The sequence below is a fragment of the Colletes latitarsis genome, chromosome 7, assembly GCF_051014445.1.
Source record: "Colletes latitarsis isolate SP2378_abdomen chromosome 7, iyColLati1, whole genome shotgun sequence".
Lineage (NCBI taxonomy): Eukaryota > Metazoa > Arthropoda > Insecta > Hymenoptera > Colletidae > Colletes > Colletes latitarsis.
This window is the reverse complement of record NC_135140.1, coordinates 21,022,802-21,043,424: the sequence shown is the minus strand read 5'-3', so window position 1 is coordinate 21,043,424 and position 20,623 is coordinate 21,022,802. Positions and strand designations below refer to the sequence as shown.

Below are 20,623 nucleotides of genomic sequence, written 5' to 3'. Positions count from 1 at the left end.
GGCGGTAACGAGACACCGGCTGCTGTTTATTGCCCGCCATAGTACTGAAATACAGCCTCGTAACGGGAAATCTGTCTAACGATCGAGCCTTCCAATGCCTCGGGTTCCGCTAACTACCACTGACGTCTCTTCCGTCTTCGAGAAGAATCCGTACGACATTTATAGGCGTTCGACGAAGGCATTAGCGAACAAGTATCCCGATTCGGTCTCCTAGAAACCTCGAACAAATAATTATCTGACAAGAAGGTTCAGCTAATATTGTCGTCCATCTTGCGGTTAGATGACCAATTAATATCAAACTTTGCCACCATTGGCAAAGAGACGACGCTTCCAAGGTACCACTCATTGTCCCGGTTCTCATCGACAAATAAGTGGTTGCGTAAAGCGTTAATTCAATTCGTTCGTTAACTCCGCGAGAAATAATCGGCTAAGAACGAATTTAGTCACGATACGGCGGTTGCAGTAAAATCCCACCGATCGTCGATCGTCGAAGACGAAACAACCAGAAGCAACCTGATTGGCAACGAACCCCATGCTTCGATGCGAGCAGGTTGGGACAACACCTCCAGGAAGGAGAAAATCGCGGAGAAGCGGGTGCAGTTAGTGGATGGTTGCGGCTGGTGAATGGTGGTTCCCGACGGATCGGGACTGGTTTGAATGGAAAAAAAGGCCAGAAACATGGGGGAAAAAATCGAGAAAACGGAGGAATGCACGCAACCAAGATGGCGCCGCATTGTGTGCACTCTAGATAGACAGGGACGGGAGCACGAAACAGGAATGGAAGCCGCGGGAGAATGGGGATAATTGCGTTGGAAATGCAGCAAGGCTCCTCCCCTTATTCAAACCTAAAGGCTGCAACTGCAAGTGCCAAGCTGCTCACTTTACGGCGCCCACACATGACACGTTCGACCACTGGTGACGCGAATACCTCAATACATCGACGTTCCGTGCTCCGCCTTTGCATCGACGCGCGTGCATTTGCTTGATCGGCGATCAAGGGTTTGCTGGAAAATCTGGTCAACCCTTATACATTGATCAATTTCATGGTATTGCCCCTCTTTCAACGTAATTGCTTTTTAAAAGTTAGCTTTTAAAAAGTGTAGTACTCCTAGAGCAGGATCATTATCTCAATTTAATTAAGCATTACCGCGCATTGTTATATCTGAACCCTATCGATTAATTCTTCAGATATTATCAGTGATTTATTCTTAGTCGGATAGTTTTCTACTGACTCATGAATCTAATTAATAGTAACTGTAAGCGCAAGCTTTATCGGTTGCGCGATCTTTCTCCCTCGAGGATACTCCACTAACATTCCAGGTAGCTACACGACATCTACGAGCTAACGTGTTTATCAACCAAGTGATTTGCCAGTCATTAAAAACGTCGAGTGGCTTCTTTACTAAAAGCACAGGCGAGCATACGACGTAAGTAATCACCACTTTGCAACTCGAGAGTATAGCACCCCTCAACCTATCTTTTAATCCGTGCCCGATTATAAATGTAAATGTTTGTATTTATTAATAGAAATAGTACTGCTTTTCTTTATCAAACGTATAACATTCCATAAACACTACTTTTTTTCTTAAATCCGTAGTCCTACAATTACTATTTGCAAACCTCTAGTAGTGATTCTCTGAGTTATTGTCGCATGTACATAAAGGAATATACTGACTCGGTATGGCCACGTGTTCTTAATATTCATCAGTTAATAATATAATTTGTTCTATTAAGAATCAATCTCTTTCAAACTGATTCACTTATTCTTTCTCTAAAATAATTATCATACCACTGAAGGTAACCAAAAAAAATGAAATATGAAAACGTTCTGAATATATTTAGAATGAAACGATTGTGCGAATCGATTAAATAATGCTCATTTCACTAGCAATGTATAACCTTAGTCGACAAATAATAATATGATGCTTTGATTGATAATCCATTTATAAAGAAATGAATTGCTACAGCCATCTAGCACAAACTAACCGAACTGCAGGAATTACCAACTAAAGAAAATGTAAGTAACCACTTTACGGGGTTAAGGAAAAACTTTTCTAATGTTCATAGAATTTCAAAATAATCTTTACCAAAATACGCGTTGCTTGTATTTTAAAACATTAAAATTCATTAATCTGTTCAAATCGCCATCTAGTCTGTAAAGAGTGGATTATTCCACGACAAACTTGGGCGTTTTAGCACCAGAGGGTTTGAGGTCCATAAATAAGCGTCATCTAACGTTGAAGGTAACGAACTATTCCACGACAAACTTGGGCGTTTTAACACCAGAGGGTTTTAGGTCGAAAAATGAGCGCCATCTATCATTGAAAATAACGAACTATGCCACGCAAACTTGGGCCTTTTGCCGTAAATACGAACGTGAAGTTCGAAATACGAACATGAATCACACTTTACGTAGAAGAAAGGGAAAGACAAAATTATGATGTAGTTAGGTACAAAATAAAAATTTATTTTCCAATGTTTCGGGTACACGTGCCAATGTCTCCACGGGGAATGCTTTATTTGGGAAAATGTTCCGAAGGGAAATACGAACAGCGAACATAAATACAATCATATATAGTTATTTATACAGTTTCCATGTATGTATATCTACATGTAGGCGCAATTGATATACGTACAATGAAATTTGACTGTTCTGATTGAGAGGTGAATGGTGTCGGTGAAATCACTGAGAGTTTCATCTACACAGACAGATCCAGTTTGTTCCATTAATCTTTCGTTTCGACGGATCCGTGTTTGCAGCGGATGCTGAGCTTTTTAACAAGGTCATCGTCGAAGTTCGCTACGAAATACGAACTACGCCGAAAGAGCATACTCGACTCAATTTAAAAAATGCACCCATTCAGGTAACACTTAAGCAGTGTCCGAGTCGAATTGGCCGAACTCTTTGTACCCGATTTCACGAGTACAGGGTTCCAGAAACTTAGAGGACTAACGAGTGTGTCGAGTGTCTTTACCAAGCATAGTTGGCTCCAATGCCGTTGAAGACGGTGTGGCTGATGGTGCCGGAGGGTAAGAGAGTCTTCGAGATGACTTGGGGAGCGTAGTCGTAGAGGGATGCGGATTTGGCGATGATCGATGGGGTGTAAGCCTTAGTCAGAAGAGGAGCCGAAGCAATGGACGCGGAATATGCGTCACCGTGGGCGATCAAACCGCTCTTAGCGATCAGTGGCAACTGGGCAGGATATGCAAGGGATGCAGAAGGTGCGAGGTAGGACTTGGCCAGAAGAGGAGCAGATGGTTGGAGGTAGGACTTAGCTAGGAAAGAAGTAGCCGGAGTAGCGTAGGTCTTGGTCAGAAGGGATGCTGGAGCAGCGTAGCTGAGCGGGGCGGCATAGCCCTTGGTCAGAAGAGGCGCTGAAGCGGCATAGCTGTAAGGCGCGGCGTAGCTCTTGGCTAGAAGAGGTGCTGGGGCGGCATAGCTGAGCGGGGCGGCGTAGGTCTTTGCCAGTAAAGGTGCCGATGCAGCGTAGCTGTAAGGGGCAGCGTAGCTCTTGGCGATGAGGGGAGCATGAGCGATGTTGTAGTTCAACAGGCCATCGTTGCTGATGCTGTGACTGCTCACGCGAACGGAGGAATGTGCGCTGTCCTCGCCTCTCGAGTAAGCCGTGATCACGTTCTGGCCCGCGTAGCCCTTCTGCGTGGACTCCTGGCTGTAACCAATGCTGCCCAGGTCTCCGGACGCAGTGGCGATTTCGTATGCCGCTGGACCGCTAGCGCGGACTAATCCCAAACAAGCTACGAATGCTACGAACTAGAAAAAATATATGTAATTTAATTTATTCACCATAATAAGGAGGATATATATAATTACATGAACAGAGAAACCAAGTTGGAAATACAAGGTTCGTATCCATGAGGTATATACTCATCCCGACAACGTATGCATTCTGGTGGATGCTTACCTTTAGTGCCATTTTGCTATTGCTTCGAAGAGTTGTTCGGCTCTGGCAAAATCGGAGACCGTGCCACTATTTATATGCAGCTAAGATTGCAGGGGGATCAATCGAATTTTGGGTGCCACTGCTCCCGATGCTATTGGATACGTCAAACGGAGGTGGGGGAAACTGTACCATGGCACTTTTTTTCGGCGGAATTATTAAGAAAGGAAGATAGAAAGTGTGAAGGTGGAGAAGGATAGCTGGGCAAAAGGGGACACGGACGAATTCGAGGCGTGGTCCCGACGCAAATAAGATCACCAGTTCCGTAAGTATACGTAACAAATAGTCACTCCAATTTCGGTAAGACTTCAATATGTAACAAGTTAATCATTTACGTATAGAACCATGTACGTTTATAATAACGGTATGGCTATTACAATACATTTGGGTATAAATGATCTGGCCTTCATACTTTCTTTCCAGTATATAGTTACCGCGGGATAATGCTGTTCGTGAACATTTTATAAATCATTGCGGCTCCCATTATACGACCGTATGTCATGTAAGCACCAAATTAACTTTAAAATTATTCGTGTCTGAGTAACGAATAATTAATGTAAGTACATGATGAAAATAAATATATTTTATACATTTATTCAATGACCATCATTTGTAAATATTGTATCAAATAAATTTCCGCCTGGAGTATAATTGCATGCCACCCAGCTACGCATCAAATTAACGAATTGTCAATTTATAAAAGAGAATATTGCTACGTCACATGTAGCGATCTTTTTTTCCTTATACCATGGCCTTCCCTTCATTTTTGCAACGTGTGATACACATATACCAATACTGGGTCGTACTATTGTAAAACTCGTCAAGGACGCACTTTCTCCGAATTGTGGCACTGACATATAAAGCCATATATGTTTTATACCGGTTCCACGTAATATCTGAAGGTGTATTGGTGATCTGATTACAATATTAGACATAAAGTAACCGGTCGGTAGCGGGCACAGAAACTAATATGTATGACCCTGACGACCCTGAAACGACACGCAATGGTGTAACATCTAGTATCGACTTGAATCGCGTGTACGTGTCATCTTGTCTATTACAAAAAAAATAAACTAAAAGATTTTTTATTGTTTTGCCATTTTGATTCATTTGTCCATCTTAATGTTCTTCAGTATCTAAAACCAGAGACGAGGAAATGAATCGTCGTCCAACACAGATCTGCTTCCTAATGAACAGATGGAGTCCCTGATTGTAACGCACTTTTCGCAGTCGTCCGTTTGCTGTTGCCTCGGTTTCTTGGTTAACATCGACAGACGTGGTATTTTGTCCACTCCCGTTCGGGTTGCTTCCAGAAAACTCATCCGTTTGCTTCGTTATCCGACGAGTGAGACGCTTCTTTAGCGTTTTCTCGTAACCTGCTTCGCGCAACGAGAAATTAGAGAAGACATTATTGATCGCGAAGACTTCCGAATCGCAATGATGCTCGAGACTTAAATCCTGAACTGTCTGCAACTCGAAATAACGCTGTTCAACTTCTAATTCAGATATCCTAATGGCTCTGCCTTTCTTGCTTTGATCCGGTTTGTCAGATGTTGATGGCTTTTCTTCCCGTGTCTCGGCAAAAATCAACAATAACGAGTCCGTTTCCGTGTCCCAAGTCGCTGGACCGTAACCTTGAATGGACTTATACCTATCGTAAAGGTGTTTGAGTATCGTAATAACGCGAGGTGGCAATGCATTGATTTCGATGAGGCGTTTCGTCATCTGGAGGTACTCTTCTGTTGGGGACAGGCCTACCGTACTATCAGAGGCTGCAATTTATTAGCGTTACATCATTTAGATATGAAACAAGATGATAAATACATAAATGGCACTAAAGAAATGTTCGTTTTGTAAGTAGAATTTTATCTGGTGTACAAGTTGTTCTGACCAATCAAGGACAGCTACATGCCATCTTTATTTTTGGCGGCGCAAAAGAATGTTTCAGGTATAATTTAATTTCAAGATCATGTGAAGATCGCAGATGATTCGTGTCACTGATATCAGATGCAAAAATAAATGGTTGGAAAAATTTATTGTTACTCTAGATTCACTTTCCATTTTAGTTTACCTGTACAATGTTCAGGTTGAAAAATAATGGACTGTCCTTCGCTCAATAATTCATAAGATCGCGTAGGTGATGCATTTTCGCTTCCCCACGTCTGTGGTATCGGAGGTCTGACTGTTTTAAAGTTATTATGCATTGTTATTCCACAAATCTGTGTCTCTTCTTAACCAAGTCGTTTTATATTTTTAGCAGTTTCCTTCATGCATTCTTTGCGCAATGTCAAGGGCATACTTTTATCGATGCAGTCACGTACATTGTTTATTTTCTTTATAACCATTCTTCTTTCCTCTCAGTGATAATTTTCTTAAGGTTTCAATAGCGACAATTGAAAGAAAATTCTTACAAAGTTGTTACAATGCTTATTGCAAATAAATAATTTTTCTAATCGAGAGATTTTCTGTTACCCATCTTTAAACACCATGAAATAAACTGCAGATCGTGTGCTGTTAATAGTAACTTTATAGTCATTTTATAACAAATTATATAAACGTAATGGATGGAATATAAAGTAAAAAAAAAAAGTCAAAATAGAAAACCGACGAGGATGGGATTCGAACCCACGCGTGCAGAGCACATTGGATTAGCAGTCCAACGCCTTAACCACTCGGCCACCTCGTCACATGAGGAAGTACTTTTTAAATGTTTATTATGCTCGAAAAGTTTTTAAATTTTAACATTAAAACACCTTTCACTTTCTGTTTCTTCATAAACATTTTTACTTGCTATTACGTACTTAAATTGATCTTGAAGTATACTCGTGCATTTGCTCCATACGTTGAGCGTATTTTAATGTTTTCCATACGTGTGCGCATTATGTAATCGAGTAACATACGTTTGCAAACAACTCTATTATCAATTGATAATTTATATTTTTCCGATAAATATTATTTTTCGATTTAATGTTTAATAAAATACAATGTGTCATACTGAGCATGATTATTCTTTATTCCCGATTTTTAATTCCAGGAAATCTTATCATACAATTTATTTATTACGTCCATTAAACAATGTATATTTCAAAGGTGTAACAAGCTACTTGTACTTCTAAAAATACTCCATACCGTTGATGTGATTGAATGAAATTACATTCTTCACCATACTACTTAGAAGCCAAGGAAACGACAATAACTGTAATCGTTTCTATTAGGTAATAATACTACGTCATTCCGTCAATTCTCGAGAACTCATTTGATATACTATGATGATATAAAACCATAGCCGCATTAATAAGTCTACGCGACTCAGGCTTATCAGTATGGAAGATACCAAAGAGACAAAAGTATCGTATACACCGGTATACGATGACGCGATTAAAAAAATGTTGGAAAATGATTTTTCAAGAATTAAAGGTAAGTAATAAGTGATTTATGTTGTAATTCCATTGTATTCTTATAATTCATAAAGGCGACTGAAATATACGTCGCAAAAGATAAAGTGATGAAAGTATCTCCTGTTTAATGAATGTAAGAAAAAGACAAAACCATAGTTATTTTTCATTTTTCAGAGGAATGTTACCTAGATCATGCAGGGGCAACTTTGTATTCAGATTCACAAATAAAGAGTGTGACTACTGATTTGTGTAGCACACTCTATGCTAATCCCCACTCTATTGGAACTGCAAGCAATGTAACTCAAGATATCATAGATCATATGAGATATATGTAAGAAGTCTAATAAAAGAATATGTGTGTAGACATTGTTAACATATATGTGTATTAACATGTTCTCACTCTTTCAGAATTTTAGATCATTTTCACACATCTTCTGATGAATATACTGTTATATTCACATCAAGTGCAACTGCATCTTTGAAGCTAATAGCTGATACTTTTCTGTTTAACAAAGAGGGAACAAACAGTACTTTACAATCAGGACATTTTGTTTATACACAAGATAATCATACATCAGTTCTTGGTATGAGAGAAGTTGTAGCACAACATGGAGCAAAAATAACTTGCTTGACTCATAATAATGCTTTTAAAGTGTTTTATTCTCCTTTACATCCCTTGACTTCTTCACAACAAGACAGCAATTCCCTTTTTGTATATCCTGCACAGTGTAATTTTTCGGGATTAAAATATCCCCTAAAATGGATTGAAGATGTGCATAATGGAATTCTCTCTGATATCATTTCTAATGCATCCACTAAATGGTATGTCTTATTGGATGCTTCTGCTTTTGTATCAACAAATGACTTGGACTTGTCTATTTACAAACCAGATTTTGTGTGTATATCATTTTATAAAATGTTTGGATATCCCACTGGAATTGGTGCACTATTAGTAAAAAATTCTAGTGTAGATGTATTACACAAAGTTTATTATGGTGGTGGTACTGTAGATGTTTCTTTGAGCTCTGAAATGTTTCATGTAAAACGCAAAAGTCTGCATCAAAGGTACACAAATTCATAATCTGATTAAAAAAATTAAGAAATTGGATTTTTTATTAGTTTTTATCTTCTTACAGGTTTGAAGATGGTACTGTACCATTTCTTTCTATAATATCATTAAAATATGGTTTTGACATATTGTCATCCATAACAATGAAACAAATTTCAAAACATATTTTTTCACTTGCCAAATTTTTACACAATTCTTTGCTAATGCTTCATCACAGTAATGGAAATCCTGTTGTAGAACTATATTCTGATACAGCTTATGACAATCCTGATTTACAAGGAGGTATTGTTTCTTTCAATCTCATGCGCTCTAATGGTGAATATATAGGGTACATGGAAGTCTTGAATATGGCAGCTCTATTTAAAATACATCTTAGAACTGGTTGTTTCTGTAATCCTGGTGCATGTCAAAGGCATTTAGCTTTATCAAATAAAGAAGTTCTTCAAAACTATGATGCAGGATATGTTTGTGGAGGTGATGCAGATTTAATAAATGATAAACCAACAGGAGCTATAAGAGTTTCATTTGGATACATGTCTACAGTTAATGATGTTCAGACTTTACTGCACATGATCAATAAGTGTTTTGTAGATGGACTACAAATAAATAAACTTCCAGACTGGTGGTCAGATTATAAAATAATCTTACACAGAAAATATTATCAACAAAATATAATCATGCAAAATGCATCCAAAATAACAAATAACAATACTAATGGGATTATAAATAAATTACAAAGCATGAAAGAATTAATTAGTTGTTCAATCAGTGACAACCAATTCTTAAAGCTAATAACAAACATTAATGACACTGGGAAGAAATGCATTCTAGAAAAATTATATATATATCCAATAAAATCATGTGGTGCTTATGAAATAACAAATTCCTGGAGCTTAAATTCTAGGGGTTTGCAATATGACAGAGAATGGATGATTATTACATCTTCTGGTACTTGTTTAACACAAAAACAACATATTAATCTTTGTTTGCTGAGACCAGTTATATTTAAGGAAAGAGGAATTATGCAATTAAATTATCCAGGTACAAAACCTATTTATTACACATGTTATCATATGATATTTTGATAATTGTAAAATATTTTAGGGATGCCTACAATCAGTGTTCCTTTAGATAATAACAATGTAAATACTGTAGAGGGAACATTATGCCAAAGTCGAATTTGTGGTCACAAAGTAGAAGGTACTGATTGTGGTGCAGATGTCTCTGAATGGTTAAGTTTATCATTGGGCCTACCAAATTTAAGACTAATACAACAAAACAACTGTGATATTAAAAAGAAAGGTATAATCATTAAGCCAAAGACAAAACTTCTCTGTCATTACCTAATTGAATTTTTCTTTTATAGAAAGCAATAAACCAGAGCTATCATTTTCTAGTCAAGCTCAGTATCTATTAATAAATAAAGCAAGTGTGTTGTGGCTTAGTGACAAAGTATCTGACACAGAAGTCCAAAAAGACACAATTATACATAGATTTAGAGGAAATATTATACTAAGTGGCTGTGAAGCTTTTGAAGAAACACAATGGAAATGTGTTAGAATTGGAAACAACAACTTTATGGTATGCATTTAAATAAATTAAAGAAATAATTATGTAATTCTTTTTTTACTGAAAAATTGTCCTCTTTAGGTAACTGGACCATGCACCAGATGTCAAATGATATGCATTGATCAAACCACTGGTTTAAAAACAATAGAACCATTACGTACACTTGCTGAACAATTTCATGGAAAACTGAGATTTGGTATTTATTTAACCAAAGAAACCAGAGAAGATGGAATCATTACTATAGGGGATACTGTTTGTATTTCATAATTTGAGGTTAAAATTACTATCATTATAACACATCATCCACAAGGTAAACTGTGTTGTCAAACAACTCATGTCAACCATTAAAAATGGTGAACTGAAGAATTAATGTCTATCTGGATACTTATAAGATAAGTAATTCATTCGGTATATTGAAAATATTACAGATTCAAATTATTAAATTATAATATTAATATTACAAATTACAAATTTAAATATTTTTCAGTATTTACATTAAAAATTAATGGTTTCTTATTAATGCGAAAGTGACAACTCAAAGTTACTAACATTTTCGTCAACATCATCCTAATTTGTGTTTTATATTTAAAACAAAACCAATGTCTTGCAAAAAAAGAATATTTTATAATAATAATAAAGTTTGATGAATATTACGAAAGTAAATATAAATTTGTAGCAAAAATAATATGAAATATGTTTCCAAATTGTATAATTGTTTGATAATACAAGGAAATAATATGATTTCTATGTGAAAAATATAATTATTTAAACTTAGTTTTGTTTCTACTTACAAATAAATTTTGCTAGAGTTTTCTTCGTTAGATTGGTAGTATTGTGTAATGGCATCGTTCCGTGGTGATCGTGGCGTTCTTCTTTGCACACCTCTCGCCCCTCGCTCGTCAGTGTGAACGTGGTTCAGTTCATTGTACGTTGTGAATTTCGTGGGGAGTGTTGCTTTTTACGCGTCATTTTGTTGCATTTTCGGTCGTGTAAAGAAAAGACGAATAGAGCCATATATTAAGTATTTCGTTTTAATATCCACGAATCTTTTGAAAATCGTACACATAGGCAACAGGTGTCTAATGTAGCACATGTTTCTCGTCTCGTCGTTAAACAATTGAAACACTCACGCGACTTGCGTAGTAGACGAACCGTTAACCGTTTCTAACAGAGGCGTGTGTTCGAATCATGCTTGGAAGTAACGCCGGAATTTTCAGACCGAGTATTTCTTTCGATAAAGTTCTCTGCTAATAGCGCGATAGGAATTGTGTTCTGTTTTAATTATCAATCTACAAAAATGCAATACGATTATCTTATCAAGTTTTTGGCCCTTGGAAACTCCGGGGTCGGCAAGACGAGTTTTTTGTACCAGTATACCGATGGCACATTCGATTCCCGTTTCATGTCCACAGTTGGTATCGATTTTAAGGAAAAACGTGTAGTAAGTATAATTTATTTATTATTTCTAAGTTCTAGACCAATATTCGTCATTAATTGTGGAATAATCCTATTCGCATTGAAGAATACAAAGTTTCTAGCGAATGTATAAATAGTCAGTAATGTGCATATCTGTACGTCATATACAGAATATCGCATTTAAATTTATACACACAACTAACTTCCGAATTTATCATTATTCGAAACAATGTTTTAAACAAAGCTTAGTCTGTATGGAGAGGGTATTTTAGGACAGGCACAAGTCTTATCTAGGTAGAAGGATTGCAGATATTTGAAAGTGATTCTTGTTTCTTAAGTGCAATTATATATTTTCATTTTACTAGGCTTGTAAGCCATTTGTAGACCAATTCATTAACCTGCGATATGTTGGTTGTCAAGATTATGGGTATTTATGTTTTAAAGCACAAGAATATGTCAGCATCAGTGATTGTTAAGTGTTTGGTGTGACATTCAAGATGGCTATTTAGTAGATCCTTACTTTTTTAATGATATTTATTGTATGTTAATGAATACAATGTATCTACATATCTAGCTACATATTTAGCTATGTATCGATCTACATACCTAGTGAAACAAAAATACATGTTGTTTAAAACAACAAAAGTCATCTTGAAATTTTTTAATGATCTTTTTAATCATTATTCTTGAAATAAAGTAAGTTCTATTTAAACAGTTTTGAAATAATGAATCATTGGGGTGATAATTACATAAATAGTTTTTAAAATGGGAAAACCTGTATATATGCAAATGACTTTAAACATATGTTACTACATACAAACTATAGTCATTAATTATTGCAGATATACCAGACAGCTAATGGTAGGACTCAACGGGTGCACTTGCAGCTGTGGGACACAGCTGGTCAAGAGCGGTAACAATCTTTATAATTAGCCTCTGGAAATCATATATTATAGAAGTAAATGACCTTTAATAACAATTTTCCTGTTGACTATAAGTTTTTGATATATTTAGTTAGTAAAAAATAAAAAACTGATAGGTGGTATTGCATAGTGGTAGTGGGACTAATAGTAGTGAGTGAAGTAATATATGCAGATTATTGCGCATACTTAAATGCTTTTTATCACTAGTACTTCCCTTAACAAAAATAAGAATAGAACTAATCATGACTTTTTCACATAAGCACTCTAATGCCATTGATATTCAGGTTCAGAAGTCTAACAACAGCCTTTTACCGGGATTCTATGGGATTCCTTCTTATTTTTGATCTGACCAATGAGATATCATTCCTTGAAGTCAGAAATTGGTTGGAACAACTTAGGGTATTCATTATTTAACATTATTATTATAAATGTTTTGGAAGATTATAGAGTAACCTGATCGAACGATAATTTGAGTTAACACATTCATTAGAATTGTATTCCCATTCGAATAGTAATGACACTCACATATTATGATTTTCATATTTATGCATGTAGCATGATGTAGATTGGAATTGTAGCATAGAAAGTTTGGGGTTAGGTCTACCAGAGCTTTAAACAGGTTTGTGATAATCATATATATTTTATTTTGCTTGTATTTCATAAACTAATTACCGATTTAAAAAATGCCCACAACTGTGAATTTCCATGACCAAATGATATTCATTTTATTGATATTAAATGTGTGTAGTATTGCATTTTTGTGATTTCTTGAAAACTGCATAAATAACTGTGATATGTATGTATTTATGTTTTTAATTATTGTGTTTTTAAATGTATTATTTATTATTGATTATTTTATTATAGAATTGTTTTGATATCTTTCTGTTTAAACACATTTACTGTGTTACTGATTCTTCACATTATTTTTGCTTACGAACTTAATAAATATTATAATACCTATATTATAAAATATACCTATACTTGCGAACTTAAACTGTCGTTCGATCTAATAAGTGTAAAACGACTATCACAAGTTTGATTGTGATTTGTATCTGTGTACGTGTAGACTCACGCATATTGCGAAGATCCGGACATAATTCTCTGTGGAAACAAGTCCGATCTCGAAGACAAACGGGTTGTTAGCGAAGACAAGGCCCGAGAATTAGCAGAGAAGCACGGGTAAATAATAGGGTACACAATATTCCTAAGGTTTGTCCTTTTGGGAAAGTGTTTCGACTTTAGCTACAGTTTGAACAGAATCAATTAATCGTTCAGAACTACAAACTATGGCTACTATATCGGTATACTATCGCTTTAAAAGACAGGCGATTAAATAAGAGCGAGATTAAATAATCTCATCCAGAGGTCCAAAATTATTGTAAAATGAAAAGTGTGCAGTTCAGGGAATGTTTTTAAAAGAGAGAATGCTTCCTCAATAAGGACACTGAAGCTTCGGGTAGTATAAGCTGCAAAAACGAGATGGTGGGGAGGCTCGAAGATCTTAATGAATTGTATTCTTCAGGCTGGTGTACCTGGAAACGAGCGCAGCCACGGGCCAAAACGTGATGCGTGCCGTGGATATACTTCTAGATCGAGTGATGAGTAGAATGGACACCACCGTGGACAAGTCATTGCTGCCACATCAGCGAGTTTTGCGATGTCACGAGCGCGACACTCCACCTCCGAGCACTTCTTGCTATTGCTGACATTGTCCCTACACGTAGCTGAATAAATTGCCTCGTCCAGAATTCGAACGAAATTGGATAACTCGCATTTTATTCAGCTAACAACAGGGCAATAGCGAATGTTGTATTTGAATCTCTTACCGTTTGAACCAGTTCGAATGTTACTTTGACACATGCGCGTGGAACGTTGATTATCCTGAACAGTTGAGGGACACCTTGACGAATCATTATATTTATTCGATTATTTGTTTCAATTTTTAGTTACAGTTTTATCTTCTTAGACACACCTTGTAAGGTGTTAAGACGCCTGTAGAAGTACTTTTGTACGTCCATCAAGAAATACGGTGCGAAAGAAACGGTTCTGGGCGCATGTACGAGTCAATTATCTTGTAAAACGAGCACTTAGCAGAAAAGGGAACTATTGGACAAGAACAGAAAATTACGGCGTTTCGTATTGGATCTACTAGTGGACTCTTCGGTAAGATTACTCAAATACATTCTTTTTTACATGCGTCTACAAATTGGTATCAGTTTTCTGTATATAAAGTCTTTAGATCAAACTTAGCATCTAGATAAATCTCAATAGTAACCACATTTATTGGCCAGAAAGCAAATCGTGCAAAATTTAATTGAATTTAAATAGGGTTGTAATGGTTGTGATTGATTTTTACGGATAGTCAATGTTCTACCGTATTTCTAGAAAAGTGGGTATCGGTATCGTTCGCAAACGGTGCAGAGACCTATCTCGTAAATTACACATCCGTGCATCACTATACACCGAAACCGATTTACGATGTTTCACGCATCCACGCACATACGGTCGTCTTCCATTACCATTTCCCTTGGTACAAGACTATTCTCGATGCATACGTGTTGCCTTTCACTTTCCGCGATAATGCGATTTATCTGTTAATGTTGTACGCACAAGGTGTTCAGTATATATGTACACACATGTATATCAATCTCTCTTCACTCGCCAAAGATTGTGATACAATGGCTATGACTTAGGGAAACACTGGGGTATTAGAGTTCAGTGATTTTCGACTATATCTAATGTATTTTTGATGCTGTTATTGTGTCTAATCAAAAATTCGTACACCTAGTCAAAAGTATCGTGTACTGAAAATACAATCAAAGCGTTATTTGTCGCGCGCGACATCTTTTACCCGTTCGTGCGACACCTGTTTCTATTGTCGTCGTACCGAATACCGATGATCGTTCATACCTTCTTGCCAAGTTCTAACGCGATAGACGTTACATATATACGTTTACTGCGAGTACGATCGGTATAGTTATACGAGTACGTGTTATTTCTCCTGACTTTTATACATATCGCGTGTGTTTAAGTTAAGGAGAGCCAAAAGACGTTTGTATGAGATGTGCAAATGATGAAAGGTATTGGTCTACCCTATTGAATTTTGAGAATAATAGCCTTTTGGATTATAAATTGCGTGACTGTTAGAGAAATAGTTTTAGGGGTAACAGTCGCTCGTGTCTGACAAAAATGGAATCCTCCATTAAGTCTCGTGGACTTACACCATCCGAGCCCCTCGTATCGCGAAGACAATGTGTTATTTCTTCCAATTTTTACACAGTTTCTGCGAGTAAACGGTTTATCGAGATATGTTCCGAATATATATAAAAATTTATAATTGTTGAACGTGCGTATACAGAGTGAGGTAGTAATCAGCTAGTGGTTTGGCATTAAAGAAGATGGCGTAGGATGAAAATAGTTGCATTTAAGATGGAGGTGCAAATGTAAAGATTTCGGGGCGTAAAGCAGTACAATCATAAATCAGGGTAATTGATTTTTTAACTAACTTATCATTCGTATTCAGAGAATTTCCTAACATAAGTCTTCTGATTACTTGGAGTGAGTGATATATTTATATGTTTTAATTTATATAAAACCTTATGAAATAGATCTTAGTAGATTAAGCTACGATAGGTACGTGAAAACGTAACCTAACGTGGCAGTGTTGGTGTCCATGTGTGATCGTGTTTTTCAGAAATCATCATTGCAAAATGTGGTCACGTATTTATTCATCTATTTTGTAACTCATAAGCGTGACATTTTACCTCGACAATTGTACTTGAACATTCCTGCGAGCAAGTAAATGTTCCATGTTTTGCTGAACTGAGCTCTTGTTACGTGCATTATTTCTTTGTTAAACCTCAACTGATAGGGTGCAATACTTGTTACATGCATAGATAATTTAATATTAAATTTTACAGTATTCGTTTGTAATTCGTCCAAGGTTTATCGAACTGAAGATAAAGTACACGTTTCAAGTTGATAATTAGATATAGTTGTAAGCCATTTTGGCGTCTTCCTATCGGTCAAGGTTTAAGAAAGCTCAGATTTTTCAGCATTGCTATGAACTCTGCCCCACCGTTTCGTCAGAAACATAAGAAATAATGGCTCCCCCTCAGGGATTAGAACTGTAGACGGCAGGTGTTCCTTTCGCAGTTTCAATTATTACTTCTCGGTGGGGTTGAAGTCAAATGCAAACTGACTGAACGACCGAGTGGGACGGGGGTCAAGAAAATATCTTGAGCCATGGGGTGATGAAAGTTGGTTTCATCGGTAACGCAAGGCGGCGAAAGGTGCAGCGGGTTGCACTTAAGTTCAGCGAGAAATTTCCTTTATGGAAGTTCGATTGTAGTTTTTGACCAACCCCCGTCGGTTATTAGCCAGGCTATTTATACACACCGGTGTTATTGTTTACGAGCACGTCTGCTTTTAAGCTCGCCAGCTTCGCGTTCCCGCAACGAAACTTATTTTTACGGCGAAAGTTCGCCTGGATTCTTGAGAATCGCCGCTTTTACGAATCGTGTATGTGCCACGATCATTGTACGACGGAATTACCCTCCGTTTATCACCGAAGAGCTTTTATAAAGTGCTACACGTACGGTGAACGTTTCTATGTATCTACGTAAGATGAATTTGTCGACAAATAAAGAAGAAAATTGTAAAAACGAGACGGAGATATCTAGACTATCGCAAACGCATGTCCGATTTCAAAGTCTGCCATTTTATTTTAAGTCTCTGCCAACCTGCGACGCCTAGTAAGATGGAGAATCGAGATTTTCTTCTCTTTTCTCTTAATTATATGCTTGAACACGCTTCCGACTAAATATTCCTATCGTGCACGTTTGCTACTTAGTACCTACATTGTAGACGATCAAGGTGGAAATGAGAGCGCTACGCAACGAGCATCCTGGGCCGTACAGTCGATATTTAGGCCTCGCTTTGGCTTCCGTGAAAGCTCGCCGACAATCGAGCGATTAGGCTTTCCCAGCTTTGTCTCGGCGGCAACGTGCCGTTGATACCAGTAACGACCACTTTGAGACTACCAGTTAGGTCCTGCCTCTGTACGGAGTAATTATTACGCGGTCCCCTCAAGTTCATTTGATAGCGGCTAGACAAAGCGATTGAAACGTTCAAAGCGTACGATCCTGGACCTATCAAAAGGATGCTATTTATCGAACCGTGGAAGGGTTCACCGGCCAGACAGAGGCGCCTCTTTCCACCGGTTTCGTAGCACGCGCCTGTTTCCTCCTCTCATCCTCCCGACGCGTTCGAAATTTCGCTCCAAGGTGGGGCTAAGTTTCCACGAAGTCGCTGCGTCGAGAACTTCTGACCGGAAGTTCCTTGGAGCTATCGTGGCGAAACGGTCTTTGGGGCCTCGGTCTACTTCTCTTGGGCGGCGAGAACGGAATTTACTGTGTTTCGTAAAATTAGTAATCACGATTGTTACGAAAATGTAATCTCTAGAAGAGTTCAGGGGGAGGAGGGGGCAGGAATTTTTTATCAATGAAGAAGCGTTCGCAGATTTTTTAGCGTTTTAAAGTATTACCTTTATTCCTTTGATCTTGATAGGCGCGCAGGATCAGACTTCCGGTTATGTGGGCCAAAGACGGAATCCTGCTCGCGCGGCAGATCTAGATGTCCGTACGTAGAGTCTCGCGTCTCTCCGTTCGACTTGTCAGACATGGAAAGGGGAACAATTTCAGTCAGATATTGGCCCGGTAGATAAAACGAAATTACGTGGCGACCTCGCCGGACAGCGAAATCGCTTGGTTTTCTGGGTCAGTGGTGCTACCCGCTGATTTATCACTTCCGGTTGATACTTCGCCGCCAAAGGGAACCGTGTACGGGGAGGACAGAAACGAAGGGATACGGTCTTCGAACCCAATCTTTGTAAAAATCGTCGCGGTAGATTCTCACGACATTGCACTTTAAAATGTGACTTTGAAACCGCTATGGAGTAAAGATAAAACTTGATTAATTAACTTTCCGTCGTCGTTGCAATTCCTTACAAAGACGGGTTCGTAGGACGTGCTATGATCTCTTGTTATATTCTGCTATTCTGTTACGTGAGCTGCGTGCAGTGAAGTAACTCAATGGAAAGTAACACTTTGTATGCCGGCCTTGCTTCTTCAATGCTTCCCATTTTTATCTAAGAAGAGCTCTACTACCATATTGGGCTCCTGGTAATGGAAGAGTCGAAGTAACAAGGAAAGATACAAAGCAACGCTAGCAGAGGTATTTCTGCGGTTGTGTTGTATTTTTTGTTCATGACCTCCATGGTTATTCTGTGCTCCTGGTACCACCAGAGCTAAAATAACACAGGAACATAACCAAACGTACATAACTGTGTCTCTGTTCTTCGATTTCTGTTCTTTGTTTAAAGCCTCCAGTATCATTCTGTATTCCTATTAACGTCCGAATGCAAGGAATGAGTTAGCATACCCAAAGAATGTAGATGTGTATGTTTTTGCATTTGTATTTCTGTTCAAGTTTTCAGATTTTATTTTTACATCTTTATAGCTACCCTATATGTTTACATCTTTCTAGAGTCCTTATTAACTATAAAAAACAGTAAAATCCTACATAACTCTGATAATCTACTTAAAGCAGACAAAATCTTGTACGTACAAACAAAAAACAAAGCATAAAAAATGTAGCATTTTAAAAATAAAATTTGTGAAAATAAAAATTAGAATTAAAATAGACACGCAACTACTAGTTTCTTTGCTTTATCTATTTATCTTTATTAATCGATTTACAAAGGGGTTTTATTATTTTAAATATTCGTAGTTTATTCAAGTCAATCAGGAATGTGATATCCTCCCTTATCTTTTATTTCCTTTTCTAATCTCTTCTTAAGCTCTGCCCTTTCTCTATTGTACAACGTGCATTTAAACATTACGTGGTCTATTGTTTTCTCCTGGAACCCGCAGTCGCAGGTTCCATTCGGGATCATATCCTTTCTTCTAATGACTCTTCCAGATTGTAATGGTTTACTCTCAATCTAAATAGATATCAGTCTGACTATTCCCCTATTTATTCCCTTCACTCGATCTTCCTGCGAACATGGCCGGCAGTAAATGTAATAGGCAAACATAATTGAAGTTAGCTACTGTTTTTTTATCTTTGTTTATGCCCTTTTCGTTCATCAAGCGCCATAATCTCTATTAAAGTAATTAAAGCTAAAGTTAGCGCAGAATGTGATCAAGATTTTTATTATTTCAATAACTTTTCGGAGTGAAACAAATTTCGTAATTTCACATAGCAATCGAATAACATGAAATTCAAATATTGCCGACAATTGTCGATATTTTAACAACGTTATTGTTTACAATCGTGAGGAGGGATTCTAGTATATTGCAATTTGATTTCAGTTTTTGTGTACATTGCGTTGATTTATTTGAAAGAGATATACAGGGTGTTCGGCCACGCCTGGGAAGAATTTTAATAGAGGATTCTAGAGGCCAAAATAAGACGAAAATCAAGAATACCAATTTGCTGATGGAGGCTTCGTTAAAAAGTTATTAACAATTAAATTCAAAAATTTCAAATCGTTCTGGAAAAATTATTTTTAGTTGCAGGGGTCAATTGCAAGCATTTTTGATCAATAGATATACCCCCGAAATCTTGCGTAGTTTCGAGAAAAAAATTCAGTACGGTCGGAACTTTAAACGTTAATAACTGTTTAACGAAGCCTTCATCAACAAATTGGTAGTCTTGATTTTCGTCTTATTTTGGCCTCTAGAATCCCCCATTAAAATTTTTCCCAGGGGTGGCCGAACACCCTGTATAGGGAGAGTGAAATGAAATTTTAACGATCGTATTGGCAAATAAATATTTGTTAGGAAATATTGTTAGGAAGCTACAGAATTGTGTTTCGAAACATTTAATCTCTACGTAAGATGATCATTATTTACTCTGTCTTTAAAGAACTTAGAAGACATCATGAATTTTGCGGTATCAAAATTTTGGTTTTCAAGGAAAAGACTCTAAATTCTCCGCTCGAAGTGGGTCAGATAAACCCATTGACAAATTGCCTGTACCGCGTATCAGACTGCCCCGGAAATTGCTGCGTGCACGGGAAGCTTGAAAAATTAGAAATTGCTCATCGGAAGTTACTCTTCACGAACCACTCGCTGTTTTTTACAGCCAATATTACATCGAGAAATGATATCAATTTTAGATATTAAGCGTTTCCATACTTCACTGTTCTGCAGCTGATGGATCGTTAAAACATTTAGCAATAGACTTCAAAGGCATATGTTACTCGCCTAAAGAAACTTCCAAATC

The 20,623-nt window shown here is 37.2% G+C and overlaps 4 protein-coding genes and 1 non-coding gene across 5 annotated transcripts; 2 read left to right on the top strand and 3 right to left on the bottom strand.

The window, feature by feature from the left end:
* Positions 1 to 2,476: 2,476 nt before the first annotated feature.
* Positions 2,477 to 4,448, bottom strand: LOC143343246 (uncharacterized). The gene is made up of 2 exons (XM_076767927.1): positions 3,924 to 4,448; positions 2,477 to 3,772 (listed from the first exon to the last, which is right to left on the bottom strand). The coding sequence occupies exons 1-2, from the start codon at positions 3,933 to 3,935 to the stop codon at positions 2,972 to 2,974; spliced, it is 813 nt and encodes a 270-aa protein (XP_076624042.1). The 5' UTR covers positions 3,936 to 4,448; the 3' UTR covers positions 2,477 to 2,971.
* Positions 4,449 to 4,573: 125 nt separating this feature from the next.
* On the bottom strand, positions 4,574 to 6,606 carry LOC143343247 (uncharacterized). The gene is made up of 2 exons (XM_076767928.1): positions 6,031 to 6,606; positions 4,574 to 5,731 (listed from the first exon to the last, which is right to left on the bottom strand). Exons 1-2 carry the CDS (start codon positions 6,161 to 6,163, stop codon positions 5,079 to 5,081), a joined length of 786 nt encoding a protein of 261 aa, XP_076624043.1. The 5' UTR covers positions 6,164 to 6,606; the 3' UTR covers positions 4,574 to 5,078.
* On the bottom strand, positions 6,564 to 6,645 carry Trnas-gcu (transfer RNA serine (anticodon GCU)). Its single transcript has one exon. It is a non-coding gene; the product is annotated as a tRNA-Ser (tRNA).
* Positions 6,646 to 6,849: 204 nt separating this feature from the next.
* Positions 6,850 to 10,769, top strand: Mal (molybdenum cofactor sulfurase). Its single transcript, XM_076767926.1, has 8 exons — positions 6,850 to 7,163; positions 7,259 to 7,376; positions 7,532 to 7,688; positions 7,766 to 8,422; positions 8,494 to 9,467; positions 9,531 to 9,728; positions 9,793 to 10,007; positions 10,077 to 10,769. The coding sequence occupies exons 1-8, from the start codon at positions 7,104 to 7,106 to the stop codon at positions 10,260 to 10,262; spliced, it is 2,565 nt and encodes an 854-aa protein (XP_076624041.1). The 5' UTR covers positions 6,850 to 7,103; the 3' UTR covers positions 10,263 to 10,769.
* A 56-nt stretch (positions 10,770 to 10,825) lies between these two features.
* Positions 10,826 to 17,001, top strand: Rab27 (RAS oncogene family member Rab27). The gene is made up of 5 exons (XM_076767929.1): positions 10,826 to 11,436; positions 12,254 to 12,324; positions 12,619 to 12,733; positions 13,401 to 13,513; positions 13,857 to 17,001. The coding sequence occupies exons 1-5, from the start codon at positions 11,293 to 11,295 to the stop codon at positions 14,038 to 14,040; spliced, it is 627 nt and encodes a 208-aa protein (XP_076624044.1). The 5' UTR covers positions 10,826 to 11,292; the 3' UTR covers positions 14,041 to 17,001.
* Positions 17,002 to 20,623: the final 3,622 nt, after the last annotated feature.